The following is an 18,463-nucleotide window of genomic DNA, read 5'->3' as shown; positions in this document are numbered from 1 at the left end:
GTAAGGGGGAGGGAGTTGAAATTTTAAGTGAGGAAAGGGCTCAGGAAAAAGTGACGTATGAGGGAAGACAGGAAGGACATGAGGGACTGTCCCCAGCTGGCCAGAGCATGCTTCCGTCAGTACAAAGGCAGATGGTGTCTTCTGTGTTTGGGAAAACAGCAAGAGAGCCAGGGTGGATAAGAATAGTAGGAGATGGAGTCAGAGAAGGCAGGCAGCACGGGGAACAGATTGTTTAGGGCCTGTAAGTCAGTGTAAGAATTGTGATGTTTACTTTGGAAAAAACGAAAAAATATTCAAGAGTTCTGAGCAGAAACATGATGTAACCTGATTTATGTTCAGCAAGATCACTCAGGCTGATGAGAATAGAGTGGGAAGGCAAAAGTAGAAGTTGGAAGAAATAACACAGATAAGAAAGATGGCTTAGATCAGGGTGGCAACAGAGGAGGGGGAGAGAAGAGGTCAGATTCTAGATATATTTAGAAGGAAATGGAATTTGCTGACAAATATGACTTAAGAGAGAAGTCAAGGGTAAGTCAAAGGTTTCTGGATTGGGCAAATGGAAGGGCAAACTTGTGCTAATAGGAAATCTGGAAAGTGGAGCAGGGTGTGCTTATTTTGGTGGTAAAGGAGTAAGAAATTCAGTTGATGGTGAATAGGTAATTGGATATACAAGTCAGGAGTTCAGGGGAGAAATTTTTAGCTGGAAAAAAAACTTAGGGATTAGGGAGTACACAAGTTCAAGCTACAAAACAGTTAAGATCACCAGGAGAAACGGATGAATTCTAGGGAAAAAAATTCTGTTTTTTCTTTTATTTAAGACATACAGCTTTATGTATTTCATATATTCAGAGTCAGGAACATAGTGATACTTCCCACCCTGCCCTCCCTTCTTCCTCCTCCCTCTCCTATTCCCATTCTTAATTTTTACAAAGATCTGTTTCAGTTTACTTAATGATCGTAAGGTTAACCCTCCACTAAGTAGATTCCAACAAATAGTATGAAGGAAAAAAAAAAAAAAAAAAAAAAAAAAAACCACTGTTCTTCAACAGAAGAGGCAACAGCTGTAAATAATCATTGAATCTCAAAAATGTACATTTTGCCTCAATACATTATATTTTAGGTACTCTGTTACGTTAGAACAGAGAAAACACATGGTATCACTTTTTGGGACTGGCTTATTTCAGTACACATTATGGATTCCAGTTGTGTCCATTTTGTTACAAAACACAGGATTTCATTTTTTTTACAGCTGAATAGTACTCCACAGTGTGTAAATACCATAATTTCTTTATCCAGTCATCAGTTTGTGGACATCTGGGTTGATTCTATATCTTAGCTACTGTGAATTGAGCTGCAGTGAACATTGAGGGTACAGAAAACTTTCATATGCTTATTTCTTTTGGTTTGGGTAAATTCCCAGCAGTGGATGGCTGGATCATATGGTAGGTCTATATTCAGATTTCTGAAATATCTCCATACTATCTTCCACAGTGGCTGTACCAGTTTACATTCCCATCAACAGTGGATTAAGGTACGTTTTTCTTCACATCCTCAACAGGATTTGTTGTTTGTTGATTTCTGTATGAGAGCCATTCTAACAGGGGTGATGTGAAACCTTATTGTGGTTTTGATTTGCATTTTCCTGATGGCTAGTTTTAAAACAGTATAAAATATTATTAAAAATACTTTAGGGGCTGGCGCTGTGGCATAATGGGCAAAGCCACCGCCTGCAATGCCAACATCCCATATAGGTGCTGGTTCGTGTCCGGGCTGCTCCACTTCTGACTCTGCTCTCTGCTATGGCCTGGGAAAGCGGTAGATGATGGCCCAAGTGTTTGGGCTCCTGCACCAACATGGGAGACCCAGAAGAAACTCCCAGCTCTTGGCTTCAGATCAGCGTAGCTCTGGCCGTTGCAGCCAACTGGGAAGTGAACCAGTGGACAGAAGACCTCTCTCTCTCTCTCTCTCTCTGCCTCTCCTACTCTCTCTGTGCAACTTTGACTTTCAAATAAATAAATTTTTTCAAAAAATAGTAATATATGTCTTCAAAACAAAACTTTTTTTAAAAAAAGATTTATTTATTTGAAGGACAGAGTTACAGAGAGAGGTAGAGACAGAGAGTCAGTCTTCCATCCACCGGTTCACTCCCAAAATGGCTGCAACACTGAGAGCTGAGACAATCCAAAGCCAGGAGCCAGCTTCTTTTGGGTCTCCTCATGGGTGCAGGGGCCCAAGGACTTGGGCCATCCTCTGTTGCTTTCCCAGGTGCATTAGCAGGAAGCTGGTCAGAAGAGGAGCAGCAGGGATTCAAACTGGACCCCATAGAGGATGCTGGCCCTGTAGACCAGTGCTTTTAATCACCAGTGCCACAGTGCTAGCTGCCAAAACAAATCTTATTAATATCACAAATGAAACTAAATTTACAGACATCAGCATTGTGGTATAGTAGGGAAAGCTGCCACCTGTGGTGTTGCCATCCCATATGCACACTGGTTCATGTCCTGGCTGCTTCACTTCTCATTCAGCTCCCTGCTAATGTGCTTGGGAAAAGCAATGGAAAATGGCCAGTGTTTGAGCCCCTGCCACAAATGTGGAAGATCCTGGCTCTTGGCTTTGGCCTGGCCCACCCCTGGCCATTGCAGTCATCTGGGGAGCGACCCAGAGGATAGAAGATGCCTCTCTCTATCTCCTTCTCTTGGTAACTCTGACTTTCAAACAAGTAATTATGCAAATAAATAAATAAATTAGCATAAGTTATATTAATCTATTAACATGCTTCTCTAGTATGACAGGATTTATGCTACAGGTCTTAAGTTTATTGTGTCTAGTTCAACAACAACAAAACCTTAAAAGCAACTTCCTCTGAGATTTATTTTTATTGACATTTTATTGTGTGTATTTCAATAATCTAGAAACAAGGTACAAGTCATTTTAAATTTATTACTGAGAACAGCCGAAAGATCTCATGCTGAAATGATTCTATTAATGCTGCCATAATTTTCTGGTAACAACTTATGTAATTATACTTACAAGGTAAGACGATACTGCTAGTACTACAACAAATAACTATAAGGAGCTTGCATACTAAAAGAAAATGTCATCCATAAAGCATTAATAAAGGGAATTGCATTCTTTGAATGAAATTTCATATGTTTCCTTTGTACAGGTTTACAAATTAGTTATGAGAAAATACGTTAATGGCAACAGCATAAAATTTTGGAATGAAGACAATTTTGAATCCAATCTGAGCTTCTTGTGAGGAGCAATCATAGGTTAAGTCATTCAATCCTTCTGAACCCCACAAATTCATCAGGAAGAGTTTCCAGGCATGGAGGGTATTGTGAAACTTGGGCAGTGTATGTGCAGGTTTGTTTATCCATAAAGGCAGTCATGTTTGCACTGCAGTTATACTCTCCTGGGTCACAATTCACTGTATTACACTGAGTGAACACTTGTCAAGCCTCAGGAAATGGGACCTAGAATCTAAAAGTTAGTCTCAACAGGTAGCAACCAGAGAACTTCAGGGCTGTGAGGCAGGCATATTCTGCCATGTGAACTAGAGAAAGTTTGTTTGCAGAGAAAGAAAAGAAGAAAACACTCCAATGAGAGAGGCAACAAAACCTCTCCCTTCCTGAAGGCCAGCTTCATTCCTATCCATGGGTCCTGCAGCTACCTCTGTATTTCTGTATTATAGCAGATTCTACTATTTTTGCTCAGGCTAATCTGAGTTGGTTCTGTGGCTCAGAACCACAAAATCTAAATGGCTTTTACCTGGTATAAAATAGTTATGCAAAAAAACCTGAATTCCTTATATTTTAAAGAGTCCAGTCCACACTCAGTATAATGGATCAACTTCCTTGTGGGTCTAAGCTCCTGTCTGTTTTGTTTGAGAGTTATCTCTCTTGAAGAGAGTGTCTTAATTATGGTAGAAATTCAGCAAACAACTGATTTATGAATTAAATGAATGAATTCATGAAAACATCTGGAAAAGTAAACATTCAAAATTCAGTTTTTGTTTAAGTAAAAGGCTATATTTACTCATTCAGAAAATAGTTACTGAGCATCACTTATGTGCAAGGTACTGAGCTAAGTGCCAAATTGGGCAAGGACTGTTCAAAGACCCTAGAGTACCAGAAATGTAAGCTCCAGAAGTAAGTGTAACAGAAAATAAAGTCAGGTATTTCACTTGACTTTAAGGAGCTAATATCACCACCACAGTTTGGAGTGTAATATACTAAAAAAATACACCTCAGTTTAGAGACAATTCACTTGAGAAATTTCCCAATTCTACTTCTAGGCAACTGAACATAAGGTGTTTTCCAGAGAAGATTCTGTTTTCCAAAATGCTCCAGCTTAAAAATCCTTCATTCCCGGAAAAGACCTTTTACAAATTTCCTCCTTAAGGTCTACACAGGAAGGAATCAGACCAACACTTTTCTGTGCATTTTTGCCTCTTCACTTTGAAGCAGTCAAGATTAATGCCAAGAACACAAACTGAAGTCGAACAGAATTAAAATCTAAGCTGTAACCTTGAACGCACCTCTCTAAATCTCAGTTACCTCTCAAGTATAAAATCAAGATGCTCTTCCTTACTTTGTAACATTACCACTGGAGGTTAGAGATTACAATTATCAACCAGAAGGCACTCAGTTCCTGTCACACATAGTATCGTCACTGTTTCACTAGCATCTTAGCAAACACTGCACTTGGCACCAGAGACTCCCTTTCTCACTTTGGCTCAAGTGTGGACAAATATTAAATTCTTTTCCTCATTTCTCTGGACTGATAAAAGGAAGAATTATCAAAATATCTGTAAAAACTAAAAGAAATAAGTGTGCAAACACCATCATACAGCCATCTTTTGGAATTCTGTTTCTAAGATGATCTGGTATAGCTCAAATTTCTTTCCTAAGTGAGCTATCCTCTTACAACCTGATATAACTGTAAAAATAAGCTGAGAGTTCTGCTTCCAACAAGACAGCATGAGGAACTCTGCAGACCTGCTCCCCAATGAAGTGGTGAATACTGTGAAAGAAAATATGTTTCTGGAAATGGTCCTAAGTGTATACAGCAAATGAAGAAACATTTATTTAAGAAAATTTCCTAAAACTCAGTAGAAACAGAGATCGTGGTATGTGTTGGTGAAATGGTGCTGCCTTATCTGAGGTGCCAACTTAAGCCTCAGATGCCATCTTGGGCTCTGGTCCAGTTGCCATCTTGTACAATAAATTTGGCCTCTCCAGAATCCAGCCTAGCTTACTAGGAGTCAGGTGACCAAATGACCCAACCACAAGCGTCAACTCCACCCCTACTCTAACGGGAATTGCTGCTCCCACTTCCTTATCCCTGCAAGGTTACAGCAAGGCCTGCTTTCCCACTCAGGCCTTCTCTCTTTTTGCTCTCTCTCGCCTTTTCCCTCCAGCCTGTCATGTTTCTCCCCACCCAACAATAACTTTTCCCCTTAGTCTGGTTGTTTGGTGTGTTTTGTGATGGCCTTTCAGTGAGTGAAACAAAACTCATTCCATCCCTACCCCCTCACAGCTCACTGGGATGGAAATTCCACTCCAGATTAGAGTAATAAGATTAGAGTAACAGGCCCCTCCCCATCCATCTCCCAGTTGACGGTAATCTTTCCAGAAAAGACAGGGTATCATCCTAGCCCTAGGTATCTGTAGGTGAGGCTAAGTATTGGGATGGAGTTGCCAACTAGTGAACATAAAACTGAATGGGCCAGAGAAAAAGCCACAGAAAAGAACTGTCCACAATAGGCCGATCTATGCAGAAGCAAAGTGGATTACTGGTTGCTTAGGGTTGGCAAAGGCATGATGGGTCAAGGGAGCAACAAAAAAATGGTATGGGGCTTCTTTTTGAGGCGATAAAAATGTTTTAAAATTGACTGTGGTCTTGGTTCCACAGATCTGTGACCATACTAAAAACTATAGAATTATACACTTTAAATGGGTGAATTTTACATATATGACAAAACTGTTACTAAAAAATTAGCACACTATAAAGAAAAAACAATGTGCTTGGGTTCTTCCAGTTTCTGGGTTTTTTGCTGATTTACAAGCAGGATCTACCAAAGCAGTTTAAATGTTTTATATGACACACTCTGTTGTCTTAGATACCAAATCATTTTTTGGAAGAAAACAGTCTTCCAACTCAGTTGCTCTCTTTGTCCAATGAGCACAATGAGGAACTTAACAACACTTCCTAAAGACTCTTAAGACTGGAACTATTGTCAGGACTATTGGTAAGGACTGCTTGGGGAACTTGTTCATAATACACAGGTAACTTAAACTTCATGCCAGAAAGACTCAATCATAAGTTCACAACAGGGCCCAGAAAAATATAGGTTCACAACAGGGCCCAGAAAAATACAGAAGTAATTTTAAAAGTATCCCAAATCATATGAATATCCATTCAGATTTGGTGACCACTCACAGCACAAACAGGCCCACATATATCCCCTTATGATTTACTTGAGCTGCCTTCCTTTCTACAACTCTGAGGAATCAGGGGGGTTAATAGACAGTCAATGGAAATTGGGGTGCATTTCCTTAGGAACCTCCCAATTTTACCAAGAGAATAGCAAGGGAGTGGTGATTCCATCCTTCTGAGCTCACAGGTTACCTATCCCACCCTTCTGGGTGGCTTTTTTGTTTTATCATGAGCAAGCCACACAGGTTGAAAGATTACAAATCAGGTATGTTGATGGGTTTTGTCCCCACCTTGTAAATGAGTCAATCTGATTGTCAGGTTTTTTTTTTCCTTTTTTTCCCCCAAAAATTATGCTTAAAAACCCCACTGCCACCTACTATTTAGGGTTTCTTCCTCTCCTGGAAGCCTCCCACCCAAGCCACTCTGGCTGGAGGTCTCTGACTCTAATGAATCATGCTTTTAAATCTCTGAAAGAACCGAGGCAATAATATTCTCTCTGCTGATGTTTCACCTGTAACATCTCTAGCCCAGACACTAGTGATTTTTCAAAAATCAAATTGACCTTTTACACATTTTTTTTCTGAACATATCTTAATTATGCAATAATTATAATACATTCACAATAGATACACACACTATTCCTCCTATACCAAAAAGTACAAAGACTGTGGACAGGGCTTGTTTTTTTAAAAAGCTTCTTTTCCTCTGGTAGAAGACACTGTTTGGCTGATAGGTTTTTTTAAAAAATGCTGATTTCTCAGATGACTTTTTAGTTTTTCATGCGTTAAAGCGTTTTCCTATAGGCAAAGTTTTAAAAATTAAGCTATTAAGCTAAGAAAGAAATTCACTTCGGGACACATTACAAATGTAAGGTAAATAAAAATAGAAGATTATCATCACAATAATAATGGGAAGATACTAAATCAATTGATATAGACTTAGGTTAAACAAGTTATAGTCTACCCATAAGGCATTCCATTGGCTTATAATCAGTTTTCTTGTTTCTAATAAGAAAATCTTCTTTGTATGACAGATTTATTAAAAACTGGGATAGAATCTTCTGAGGATGTAGAAACATCTTCTCTTCACATATTATAAAAAGTCAGAGTGTCAGTTTGAGATGGCTGGTTCCAATCATGCCTATAATAGTAAAACGTCTTAATGACCTTTTACATATCATTCTTTCTTTTGTGTGTTATGATCATTCAATGATAGTTGTTAACTCAGAACAACCATTTGAATGTGTAAGAACTTCAATTAGGAAACACTTTAATGTTTAAAAAAATGGGCAAACACAACTGAAATTTTTTACTCTATACATCTGCCATCAAAGGAGAATAGTGTACAATGGTTAACAGCTCACTGGAAACAAGCTTATGGTGGTGAACTGTGATTTTGAGAGGCAAACAGGAAGGAAGATAATGCCCAACAAAGAACTCAATCATACCCTGACTGCATCCATAACATTTATGGAAATGGTGGGAAATGTTCTACTGTAAAATGTCTTTTTGTATTGTATAGAAACAGAAGAGAGACCTGTAGGAGAAGAAGCCAGTTTAGTTATGGTGATTTCATGGATATAAAAAAAGGCAACAATTCTAAAAAAATCAACAAGTAAACAGGCACTTATACCAATCAACAACGATTATCATCTTGACAGCTGAAAAAAATAGTATCTAAATATGCATGTTTACAGCACTTGATTCAATTTCCAAATCAGCACGTACTTTTAGGTGAAGAATTATTTTTTTCTATATTCAAGAACAAATACAATAGAAGTAATAGAACATTGATTTCTCAACTTCTAAAGCTGTGAATCTATAAAGTTGCCAGCGGGCTATACTTGGTAAGATTTTATTTAACTTCTGGTGTGAGGTGGTAAAAACCATAGCTATATTTCATTCATGGCATATAATTAGAAAATAATACCTTACTTTTAATTGCCTATAAACTAGACATCAAAAGCACCTAGTGTAGGGTTTTATTTTTCCCTTTTGGGATTAAATTTAAACAGAATAGCTTGCTTGTATCCATGACAATGTAGTACTCCAATCAACCAAAGAAACTATGAACAAATTTGATCAACTCAACAGTTTGCAAAGATATAAAGAGGCAGTGGGACCTGAAATTCTAATACTAAGTTACCTCTGCCTACTAAATACTGGAAAATGGAACAACGTCCCAGCATTATAGAGGAAAAAAAGCATCCAAACTATACAATAGCAGTGAAATTTATAATAAATTTAATACTGTGGTGATATGTTGTTTTCATATTCTTTACCACTAAGGCACCCACATATAATGGGAAGAGGAGAGGGATTTAGATTTAGATCTGAAATGAAATTCCAATTCTGACAATTACTACCTACATAATTTTGAAAAAACTTTCTCCAAGCCTGAATTTCAGCATGTGTAAATGGGATTAGCTACACTTATCTGATAAAGTGCTAAGAACTGAGTAAGATGGCATGAAAACTGATCAATGAATGTTAGTCCCTCACCTATGGCAAACAAGGCTATGAGCTTTCTATATGTTTTGTCATATTATCTAATTTATCTTTTCTCTTTCTCTCTCAGGCAGCAAACTAAATATAAATATATCTAATCAATGTTTGATGAACAAATTAGCCCAAGTTTAGTTCAAAATAAAAAAATAATAAAAAAAACCTCTGCTGACTCTGATTATATAGTATTTTTGTGATATCTGGCTTAAATTTGAAAACGGTGCTATATCATATGGAAAGCACAACATAAGTTACATTGGTATAAGTTTGGCCAACCTTTCTGTGCAAATAAGGAAATACATGGCTGCTTTAAAGTATTAGTAACTGAAGGAAACTGCTCTCTTATTAGGTTGCTCAGCTTGACATTATGTCCACTAATTATTCCAATTAACTGGGTTGCAAAGTAACAATATTTTTTCAACCCAAAGTGTTCTTTTTAGGGGCTAGCATTGTAGCGTAACAGGTAAGCCACTGCCTGGCATCCCACATGGGCACTGATTCAAGTCCTGGCTGCTCCACTTTCAGTTCAGTTCTCTGCTAATACAAGTGGGAAAGCAGAGGAAGACTTGGGCCCTGCACCTGCATGGGAAACCTGGATGAAGCTTCTGGCTCCTGGCTTTGGCTTGGCCACTCTAGGTCACTGCAGCCACTTGGGGAATGAACCAGCGGATGGAGGATATCTCTATTTTTCTGTCTGTAATACTCCAATTCAAATAAATAAAATAAATCATTTAAAAAAATGTTCTTTTTAGAATTTTCAGGGCTAGGCAAATAATTAGTGTTCAGTTTTAAAATCAGGAAATATTTTTAGGTTTTTCAAAAAAGTCATCATAAACCACTAAATACAAACAAAACCTAAGTTTTCAATTGTGAGGGGCTAATAAATGAGTTTATACAAATTGAGGAAAAACTTTCTCATTATGTAAGTCACTCAACTCCATCTTTGCAATATCTCCATTTATCTCTGTGCCTCCTACTGAGTTTCTTGAGAAGACTATGGAAGCTCTTCTACAGATCTGGAGTATAGCAAAGTGGTTGACACATTATATACCCTACAAAATTTGTGGAACAAAAATATTTTCATTCTTTTATTCATTTATCAGATTTTTACTGAGCCTCCATGTATGTGTGAGCCACTGTTTGTGGTACTGGTGACTCACCAGGGAATAAACCCTTGTCCATTCCGGAAGAGTTGGAGAAAATGGAAAACCAATATAACATCAGATGCTGTTTTACAAATTGTTGTTGGAGTGGATGTTTGGTAGATTGTCTGATGTGAGTCCTGGCTTTTCCACTTCCAATGCAGCTTCCTGCCAGTGCATTCCCCAAGATACAGTAAATGCTTGCACAAGAACTTGGGCCCTTTCCATCCACATGGGACACCTAGACTGAATTCTGGGTTCCTGGACATGGTTTGGCAAAGCCCTGGTTGTTTTGGGCATTTGGAGAATGAACCAGAAAATGGAGGACTTTTCCTGCTCTATCTCTCTTTCAAATAAAATGAACATAATTTTAAAAATATTTTAAATTGCTACTTATAAAGTGATATTAAAGAAGCTAAGAGTGTGGTCATGGAGTTTTCCTACAGGAGGAGTTGGAGAAGAACATTCTAGGCAAAAGTATTATTAAGTGCCTCAAGGTATATGCTGTGCTCCAACACCACAAGAATGCAGCTAGCCTACAAGTTAGTAAGGCAGAGACATGAGAGGTGATGTTGAAAATAACCTGAGATGGATCATACAGGGATATTTGTCTTTGTATTTTATTCTTTTTTAGTGTTAATCATATTTTTTATTTAAAAAAAGTTTTAAGGTAAACAAATTTCATGTACTTCATATATACAGATATAGGAGCATAGTAATACTTCTTATCCTATCCTCCCTCCCCATACTCTCACCCCTCCTCCTCCTTCCTTTCCCATTGCTGCATTTAATTTTCACATTGATCTACTCTATTTTATACTCCTAAGAGTAACTCTATACTAAGTAAAGAATTCAACAACTAGTAAGAGAAAAACACTGTTCATCAATGGTACAGACAAGGGTTGTAAACAATCATTGAGTCTCAAAATGTCAATTTTACTCCTATACATTACATTTTTTGATACTCTATTAGTTACCATAGATCAGGGAAAACATATAGTATTTGTCTTCTGGGACCGGCTTATTTCACTAAGTACAATGGTTTACAGTTGCCATTTTTTTTCCAATGGCTGAGTAATATTCCTACACACACACACACACACACACACACACATATATATATATATATTAATCTCATAATTTCTTTATCCAGTCATCAGTTGATGGATATCTAAGTTGATTCCATATCTTAGCTATTGTGAATAGAGCTGCAATAAACATACGGGGGTAATTTCATATGTGATTTCATTTCATTTGGATAAATTCGCAGGAGTGGGATGGCTGGGTCATATGGTAAGTCTATTTTCAGCTTTCTGAGGTATCTCCACAATGTCTATACTAGTTTGCATTCCCACCAACAGTGGATTAGGGTACCTCTTCCCCCATATCCTCACCAGCATTTACTGTTTATTGAATTCTGTATTAGAGCCATTCTAACTGGGGTGAGATGAAACCTCATTATGGTTTTTATTTGCATTTCCCTGATGGCTAGTGATGCTGAGTATTTGTTCATGTGTCTTTTGGCCACTTTAATTTCTTCTTTTGAAAAATGCCTATTCAAGTCCTTTGCCTATTTCTTAACTGGATTGTTTGTTTTGTTGTAGCTGAGTTTCTTGAGCTCTTTATAGATTCTGGATATTAATCTTTTACCGGTTGCACAGTTTCTAAGCATTTTCTCCCATTCTATTGGCTGGCTCCTTCATTTTGCTGAGCATTTCCTTTGCAGTGCAGAAGCTTCTTTGCTTGATAAAACCCCATCTTTCTATTTTTGCTTTGATTGCCCGTGCTAGAGTGATGGGAAACCTCTGGAAAAATTTGGCTGATAAACTTTTAGTTTCTTTATATCCTAATTCTAATGTTACTTTTGAAATAAAAACAAAAAAATGGTGAATGATTTGCATGTCCTAAGTATAAACAGTCTAGTTTGATTGTCCTTTGGCTATATTAAGTGACTAGTTTAATCAAAGGCCAGTCTGTTTCAACAAATGTGCGGGCCTGATGGATTGATTTCATAAGTTGCAACCTTTATTTTGTGTTTGCTGACAAAACTTCAGTTGTTCTACAAGTACATTATAATGAGTAGATTATTGGGTTCTGTCAGTCATTATTATCTGACTTATCATAGACCATGACAAAAGGAATTTCTATTTCATTTGGTAACATTGTCCAACAAGAAAACATAATAAAATTAACTCAGTTCAAATTAAGAATAATCAACAATTAACTCTGGCACAGAAACTTTGGTAATAAGACTTGTAATATTTTTATCACTTATGAAGGTAGTTCAAAAGGTTCATGGAAAATGTAACTAAAATGTAATCTTATGTTGATGCACAAAAATTCATGAATAGTTTTTTAATTTGAATTTTGCATGAAATTTTTGAAACCCCTTTTACAATTTTTTGCACCAAGATAAACATCTTTTATTTCATTTTCCAAGATACTTTTGAATTACCCTTGTACTACTGCTCATAGTAGTTTGTATTTTTAGATATCTGTATTAGTTGAAATGTGTTTTTTTCTACTACTTGTGGAGGAATCTTAATGCAATTTACTGTCATACATTAACAAGTATACAGTCATATGTAAATATGTCATGACTATATAAATGAACATGTATTAGAGAATGTAGTTATATGCCATCTGATTCTCTGAGGTAAAAACAAATATTTAATTAAAATGTTAGTCTTATAATACAGAAGAAAGTAACATACAGAGTTAGTAAGGGGAGTAAAGTTAAAGGGATAGTGATCAATTCCACCTACAATTAGAGATCTTTCTAGATTTCATAGTAATAATGCTTCTGTAGAATCTGGAAACTGATTGTCAGATGGGTATTCCAAGAACACAGGAACATTTTGGGAAGCTACAAACACTGAAACTTACTGAAGTAATACATATGCATATACATACATCCTTACTTATGAATGGTGTATATGTCAAGAGAGTAGGAAGGAACTATAAAATCAACTGATGGGAATGCCAGGGTTTTAATTTACAGATAATAAAGAGGTAACAGATTATTTCTATATTTTAGGAGCTTCACCTCTGCACAATGGGTGCAGAGGACGCCTAATTGGAAGATAGAGAAAAACAGTTAGGTTAGGCAGTATCAGTGGGGATACACCAGGGGGGGGACAAAGAAATGCTTGCTGGAAACCAATATTTATGAGATGTGGAAGAGAAATGGGGTTTATTATATAACTCTAAAGAGAATTGTATAGCAGAATGGAGTGAGTAGAAGAAGAACAGAATAGGGCTTTGAGTATGTTTCCAAATGGAAATAATATATAAAGATCAAATAATGTGTGAACTACAATCAGTCCACTATTTCTTACTAAATCACTGATGATCTTAACCAAATGTACATTCAATTAAACAGAGTGAAAGACAAGGCAAAGAGAACAATTTTCATAATTGCTTGAAGAAATGATTTACCAAATAGCATTTATTGATCTTGTCATACAAATACATACATACTTCAGTATTTATGGGTTATGTCATATTAAGAATAAATCAGCATATATCTAAATCAAAATTAATATATAAAATATTCCTCACCTGAATTTCTACAATCATTCTGTCAATCTCATCTTGTTGGCTGTCTATTATCTAAAAGCAGGAAATAAATTGGTCTGAATCAATTCATTTTTCCAGTGCTTTTTAAAAGCATCATTATTTTAAGAAAACAAAGAGAAGTACAAGTGATTATAAATTTATTTATTAAAAAAAGGTTTGGTTCCTTTTCTTCTACAAATGTATTCATTTCAAGTATTCCTTATATAGAAATATGATTTGAATTACACATACACAAAACTATACAAGATTTCTCCATGCAATTTAAAAAAATACACTTTGAGACTGAATAATATACAGAGAAAAAAGATATCCTTTGCTTTGGCTTTTATTGAAATTATTTTAAATTGTTTAAATTGCTATTTTCTATTCAGATAAAAACATTCAAACACTCCATAAGCTATTAAACAGCAAAAATATAAATCAGATGAATTTCTATCTATACACACTTATCCAGACAGTGCAAATTTCATTTTTATTATCAAAGATATCTACTGACCTTACTAGCAGTCTCATTTTGTTCTCTGAGATTATCATTTTCACTCTGAAGCTGCTTTGCATCTAGCATGGGAAGGCGGATTCCATCTTCAAGGCATCTTTCTACTTTTTGCTGTAAACTGTTTCAGAAAGAAACAAGCATATGAATAAAATAAGCTGTATTCGCTGATTTTGGTAGATGATTTTGACATAACCAATATTCTTTAAAGTCTATAATATTTTTTAATCAGGCAATAATCAAGACCCACAGAGTATATGAATAAATGTATCTATATTTTACAGGAGTTAGAAGGACCTATAATTAGATACAGACCCATCATGTTTTCAAAAACAGCAAATCTGAGACCAGAGTCCAGATCTGCTGAGTCTGTGACATGCTTGGGTTTCAGTGGAGTTCTTCATATCCCAAATCTGAGGTTATCTATAACCTAACTTCTACTCTTTTTCTCTCTAAGATGACTGTGGTAGGAAGCCCGAGATTATGGATACATGCCTTTTGCTCTTTATTCTAAACTCAGCAAATGTTGGTTTGTAAGGACCAGCAGAGTTACATTTCTCCCATAAGAGCAGCAATCTACTATGTTTATAACTTGGCCTAACAGTTTCTTATGCTAATCAAGGCAAAAAATTGAACTTTAGAAGAAGGAACAACAAAAGGAAGCCCTTCTGGTACATTGAAAATAAAAAGGTTAAGGGGAGAAAAAAGACTTGAGAAAAGAATACGTAACATCTGTGTTAAGAGAAACATCATTAGAACAGGAACATCACTAAAATCTTCTTTTTTTTTAATTTTTTAAACTTTTATTTAGTAAATATAGTTTTCCAAGTACAGTTTATGGATTACAATGGCTCCCCCCCCCATAACTTCCCTCCCACCCGCAACCCTCCCATCTCCCGCTCCCTCTCAATTATCTTTATATACAGAAGATCGATTTAGTATATATTAAGTAAAGATTTCATCAGTTTGCACCCACACAGAACATAAAGTGTAAAATACTGTTTCAGTACTAGTTGTAGCATTACTTCACACTGGACAACACATTAAGGACAGAGATCCCACATGAGGTGTAAGTACACAGTGACTCCTGTTGTTGACTTAACAATTTGACACTCTTGTTTACGGTGTCAGAAATCTCCCTAGGCTCTAGTCATGAGTTTCCAAGGCTATGGAAGCCTTTTGAGTTCGCCGACTTCGATCTTATTTAGACAAGGTCATAGTCAAAGTGGAAGTTCTCTCCTCCCTTCAGAGAAAGGTACCTCCTTCTTTGATGGCCTGTTCTTTCTACTGGGATCTCACTTGCAGAGATCTTTCATACAGGTGTTTGGTTTTGTTTTTTGTTTTTTGTTTTTGTTTGTTTGTTTGTTTGTTTTGCCAGAGTGTCTTGGCTTTCCACGCCTAAAATACTCTCATGGGCTCTTCAGCCAGATCCGAGTGCCTTAAGGGTTGATTCTGAGGCCAGAGTGCTGTTTAGGACATCTACCATTCTATGAGTCTTCTGTGTATCCCACTTCCCATGTTGCATTGTTCTTTAGAACAGTTCTGTCACTGATAAAAACTATACTTTGAGAACAGCAGAGTACTAAGTGATAGACTTATAATTTGGCTTGTGATATTTTCATTGTTTTTCTTCAAGTATTATGGCTCTTCTATACTTTCTCTCTTCCAAAAAAAAAAAAAAAAGGAGAAATGTCATATGTAAATTAAAGACAAAGAAGTGACAATCCTAGATGTGCAGTAAGGACTTCAAATGTGTTTATGAGAACGACACCAGAGACCTGTTATGTAATACCCACCCATTCCCGGCCATTATGGCTATTTGGGGAGTGAATCAGCAGATGGAAGATCTCTCTCTCTCTTTCTCTTTCTCTCTCTCTCTCTCGTGTGTGTGTGTGTGTGTGTGTGTGTCCTCTCTCTGTAAAAGTCCACATTCCATATCAGAGTGACTGGGTTCAATTCTCAGCTCTGGCTCCTGACTCCAGCCTCCTGCCAGTGCAAGCCCTGGATGGCAGTAATGATGGCCCAAGTAACTGGGTTCCTGTTACCCATAAGGGAGAACTAGATTGGGTTCCTAGCTACCCATTTCAGCCCTGGCCATCCTGGGTATCTGGGGAGTGAATCAATGAATATGAGCTCTTTCTCAATTTATCTGTCTCTTTCTCTGTCTCTCAAATATGAAAACATAAAAAATTACTAAAGTATATTAACTTAAGAAGAAAAGCAAGCCATTTACAAAGAGAGGAAAATGTACTCTCTCATGGGAAAACAACAAATGAGTTTTCTTTCATGTCTAAGTCTTCAGATTATGTAGCAATAAATCTCTTGAATAGCAGAAGTAGCTACTATTACAATACTAGGGATCCTACCCACATATTTCACTTTAATTTTTACTTCTAATGGAAAGTTGTATAAATTCCCAATAATCCTAAATATTCACAAAACAGGAAGCCTAGAAATATTATACAAAACAGATAAATGTAATGATAGAATTCATAGCCACATACACATCTTAAGTTCTTTTGGGACTCAAGGGATATAGAGCTGAGGTAATTAAGATAACATCCCCATCACCTAAGATTAAGTGACAACAGGGCCAAACAAGTTCTGAAGAATTATAACTCCTTTGGTCTTTAATACCTATCTGAAATCAAAAGAAATTTACTAGGGTATATCACCTGGGAAAGCATCAATGCAAAGTTTAAAAACAGAAATTTTGGGGCCGGCGCCGCGGCTCACTAGGCTAATCCTCCGCCTAGCGGCGCCGGCACACCGGGTTCTAGTCCCGGTTGGGGCGCCGGATTCTGTCCTGGTTGCCCCTCTTCCAGGCCAGCTCTCTGCTGTGGCCCGGGAGTGCAGTGGAGGATGGCCCAGGTGCTTGGGCCCTGCACCCCATGGGAGACCAGGAAAAGCACTTGGCTCCTGGCTCCTGCCATCGGATCAGCGCGGTGCGCCGGTCGCAGTGCGCCGGCCGCGGCGGCCATTGGAGGGTGAACCAACGGCAAAGGAAGACCTTTCTCTCTGTCTCTCACAGTCCACTCTGCCTGTCAAAAAAAAAAAAAAAAAAAAGTTTAAAAAAAAAAAACAGAAATTTTGGAAGGCCAGCATTGTGGTGCAGAGGGTTAAGCCACAGCCATTAACAATACTTGTACCTATATGAGTGCTAGTTCAGGTCCTGGCTGCTCCACTTCCAGTGAAGCTCCCTGCTAATGTGCCTGAGAAAGCACAGAACACAGCCCATTTATCTGGGTCCCTGTCACTCTTGTGGGAGACCCAGATCTGGTTCTGGGCTCCTGGATTTGGCCTGGCCAGCTTAGCCCCAGCAATTACAGACATTTAGGGAGTGAACCAGATATAAGATCTGTCTCTTCAACTCTCTTTAACTCTGGCTTTCAATTAAATAAAATGAGTCTTTTAAAAAAATGGAATTGTTTTTTTGAAATGCACTATACTAAATTTTTCCAAATCAAGATTACTCAGTGTTCTTGAAAAACCATGTAAGAGAAAAATCTAATAAAAGAGAAGGTATTGCCAATTCTGTTCTTACAACACAGATTAAATTTACTATCATAATGCTATGGTTTCATCTTATCAATAAAGATGAAAGAAAAAGCTGTATGTCCAATTAGTGAGGATCAGGAATCTTTTTTGAGGCTAAAGAATAAGTATAATGGGGTAGGCTTGGAATGCCCATATCCCATATCAAAGTTCCTGCATTCAAGTTTTGGCTTCACTTCCAATTTCAGCTTCTTGCTGATGCACACTCTGGAAGGCAGCAGATGACAGCTAAAGCTGGGTCCTTGCTACCCACATGGGAGACCCAGATGGGTCTGGGCTCCTGGCTTTCACTTGGCTCCTGGCTATTGTGGGCATTTGGATAATCAACCTGCAGATGAAAGATTAAAGATCTTTGTGTTCGGGACGGCGCTGTGGCACAGCGGGTTAACACCCTGGCCTGAAGCGCCGCATGGGCTCCGGTTCTAGTCCCGGCTGCTCCTCCTCCGATCCAGCTCTCTACTATGGCCTGGGATAGCAGTAGAAGATGACCTTTCTGTCTGCCTCTCTGTCTCTCTCCTCTGTTTTTTTTCCACCCCCAGTCCCAATCAAAAAAAAAAAAAAAAAAAAAAAAGATAGGTAAAACATGTGGAGTTATAAAAAAAATTAAAGTGCAGGAAAGCAGAATAAAGGAGAAAAATATAGAATGACAAGTGCACAATTTTTTTAGAGCTGAAATTAGGAGCATTAAAGACTGAGCTGTCCCAGAAATCAGATATTTTTTGCATTGAAATCCAAGAAAAAAAAAAAAC

The 18,463-nt window shown here is 37.4% G+C and overlaps 1 protein-coding gene across 4 annotated transcripts in view; it reads right to left on the bottom strand.

The window, feature by feature from the left end:
• CEP85L (centrosomal protein 85L) overlaps nt 1-18,463 on the bottom strand; it is a 168,670-nt gene that overhangs the window by 18,540 nt on the left and 131,667 nt on the right. For all 4 annotated transcript variants that reach the window (XR_011388554.2, XM_002714781.6, XM_089333724.1 and 1 more), the window contains 2 exons: nt 14,163-14,280; nt 13,649-13,699 (listed from right to left, as the gene is read on the bottom strand). Coding sequence is in view for 3 of the 4 variants with exons in the window: in XM_002714781.6 (XP_002714827.5) it covers nt 13,649-13,699; nt 14,163-14,280 (169 nt within the window). In the remaining variant the exon portion in view is untranslated. The remainder of the gene's footprint in view (nt 1-13,648; nt 13,700-14,162; nt 14,281-18,463) is intronic.

The sequence above is a fragment of the Oryctolagus cuniculus genome, chromosome 5 (assembly GCF_051225735.1).
Source record: "Oryctolagus cuniculus isolate XC-2025 breed Fujian yellow rabbit chromosome 5, ASM5122573v1, whole genome shotgun sequence".
NCBI classification, from domain to species: domain Eukaryota; kingdom Metazoa; phylum Chordata; class Mammalia; order Lagomorpha; family Leporidae; genus Oryctolagus; species Oryctolagus cuniculus.
The sequence above is the reverse complement of the archived record's forward strand: the minus strand, read 5'-3'. Positions and strand labels throughout refer to the sequence as shown.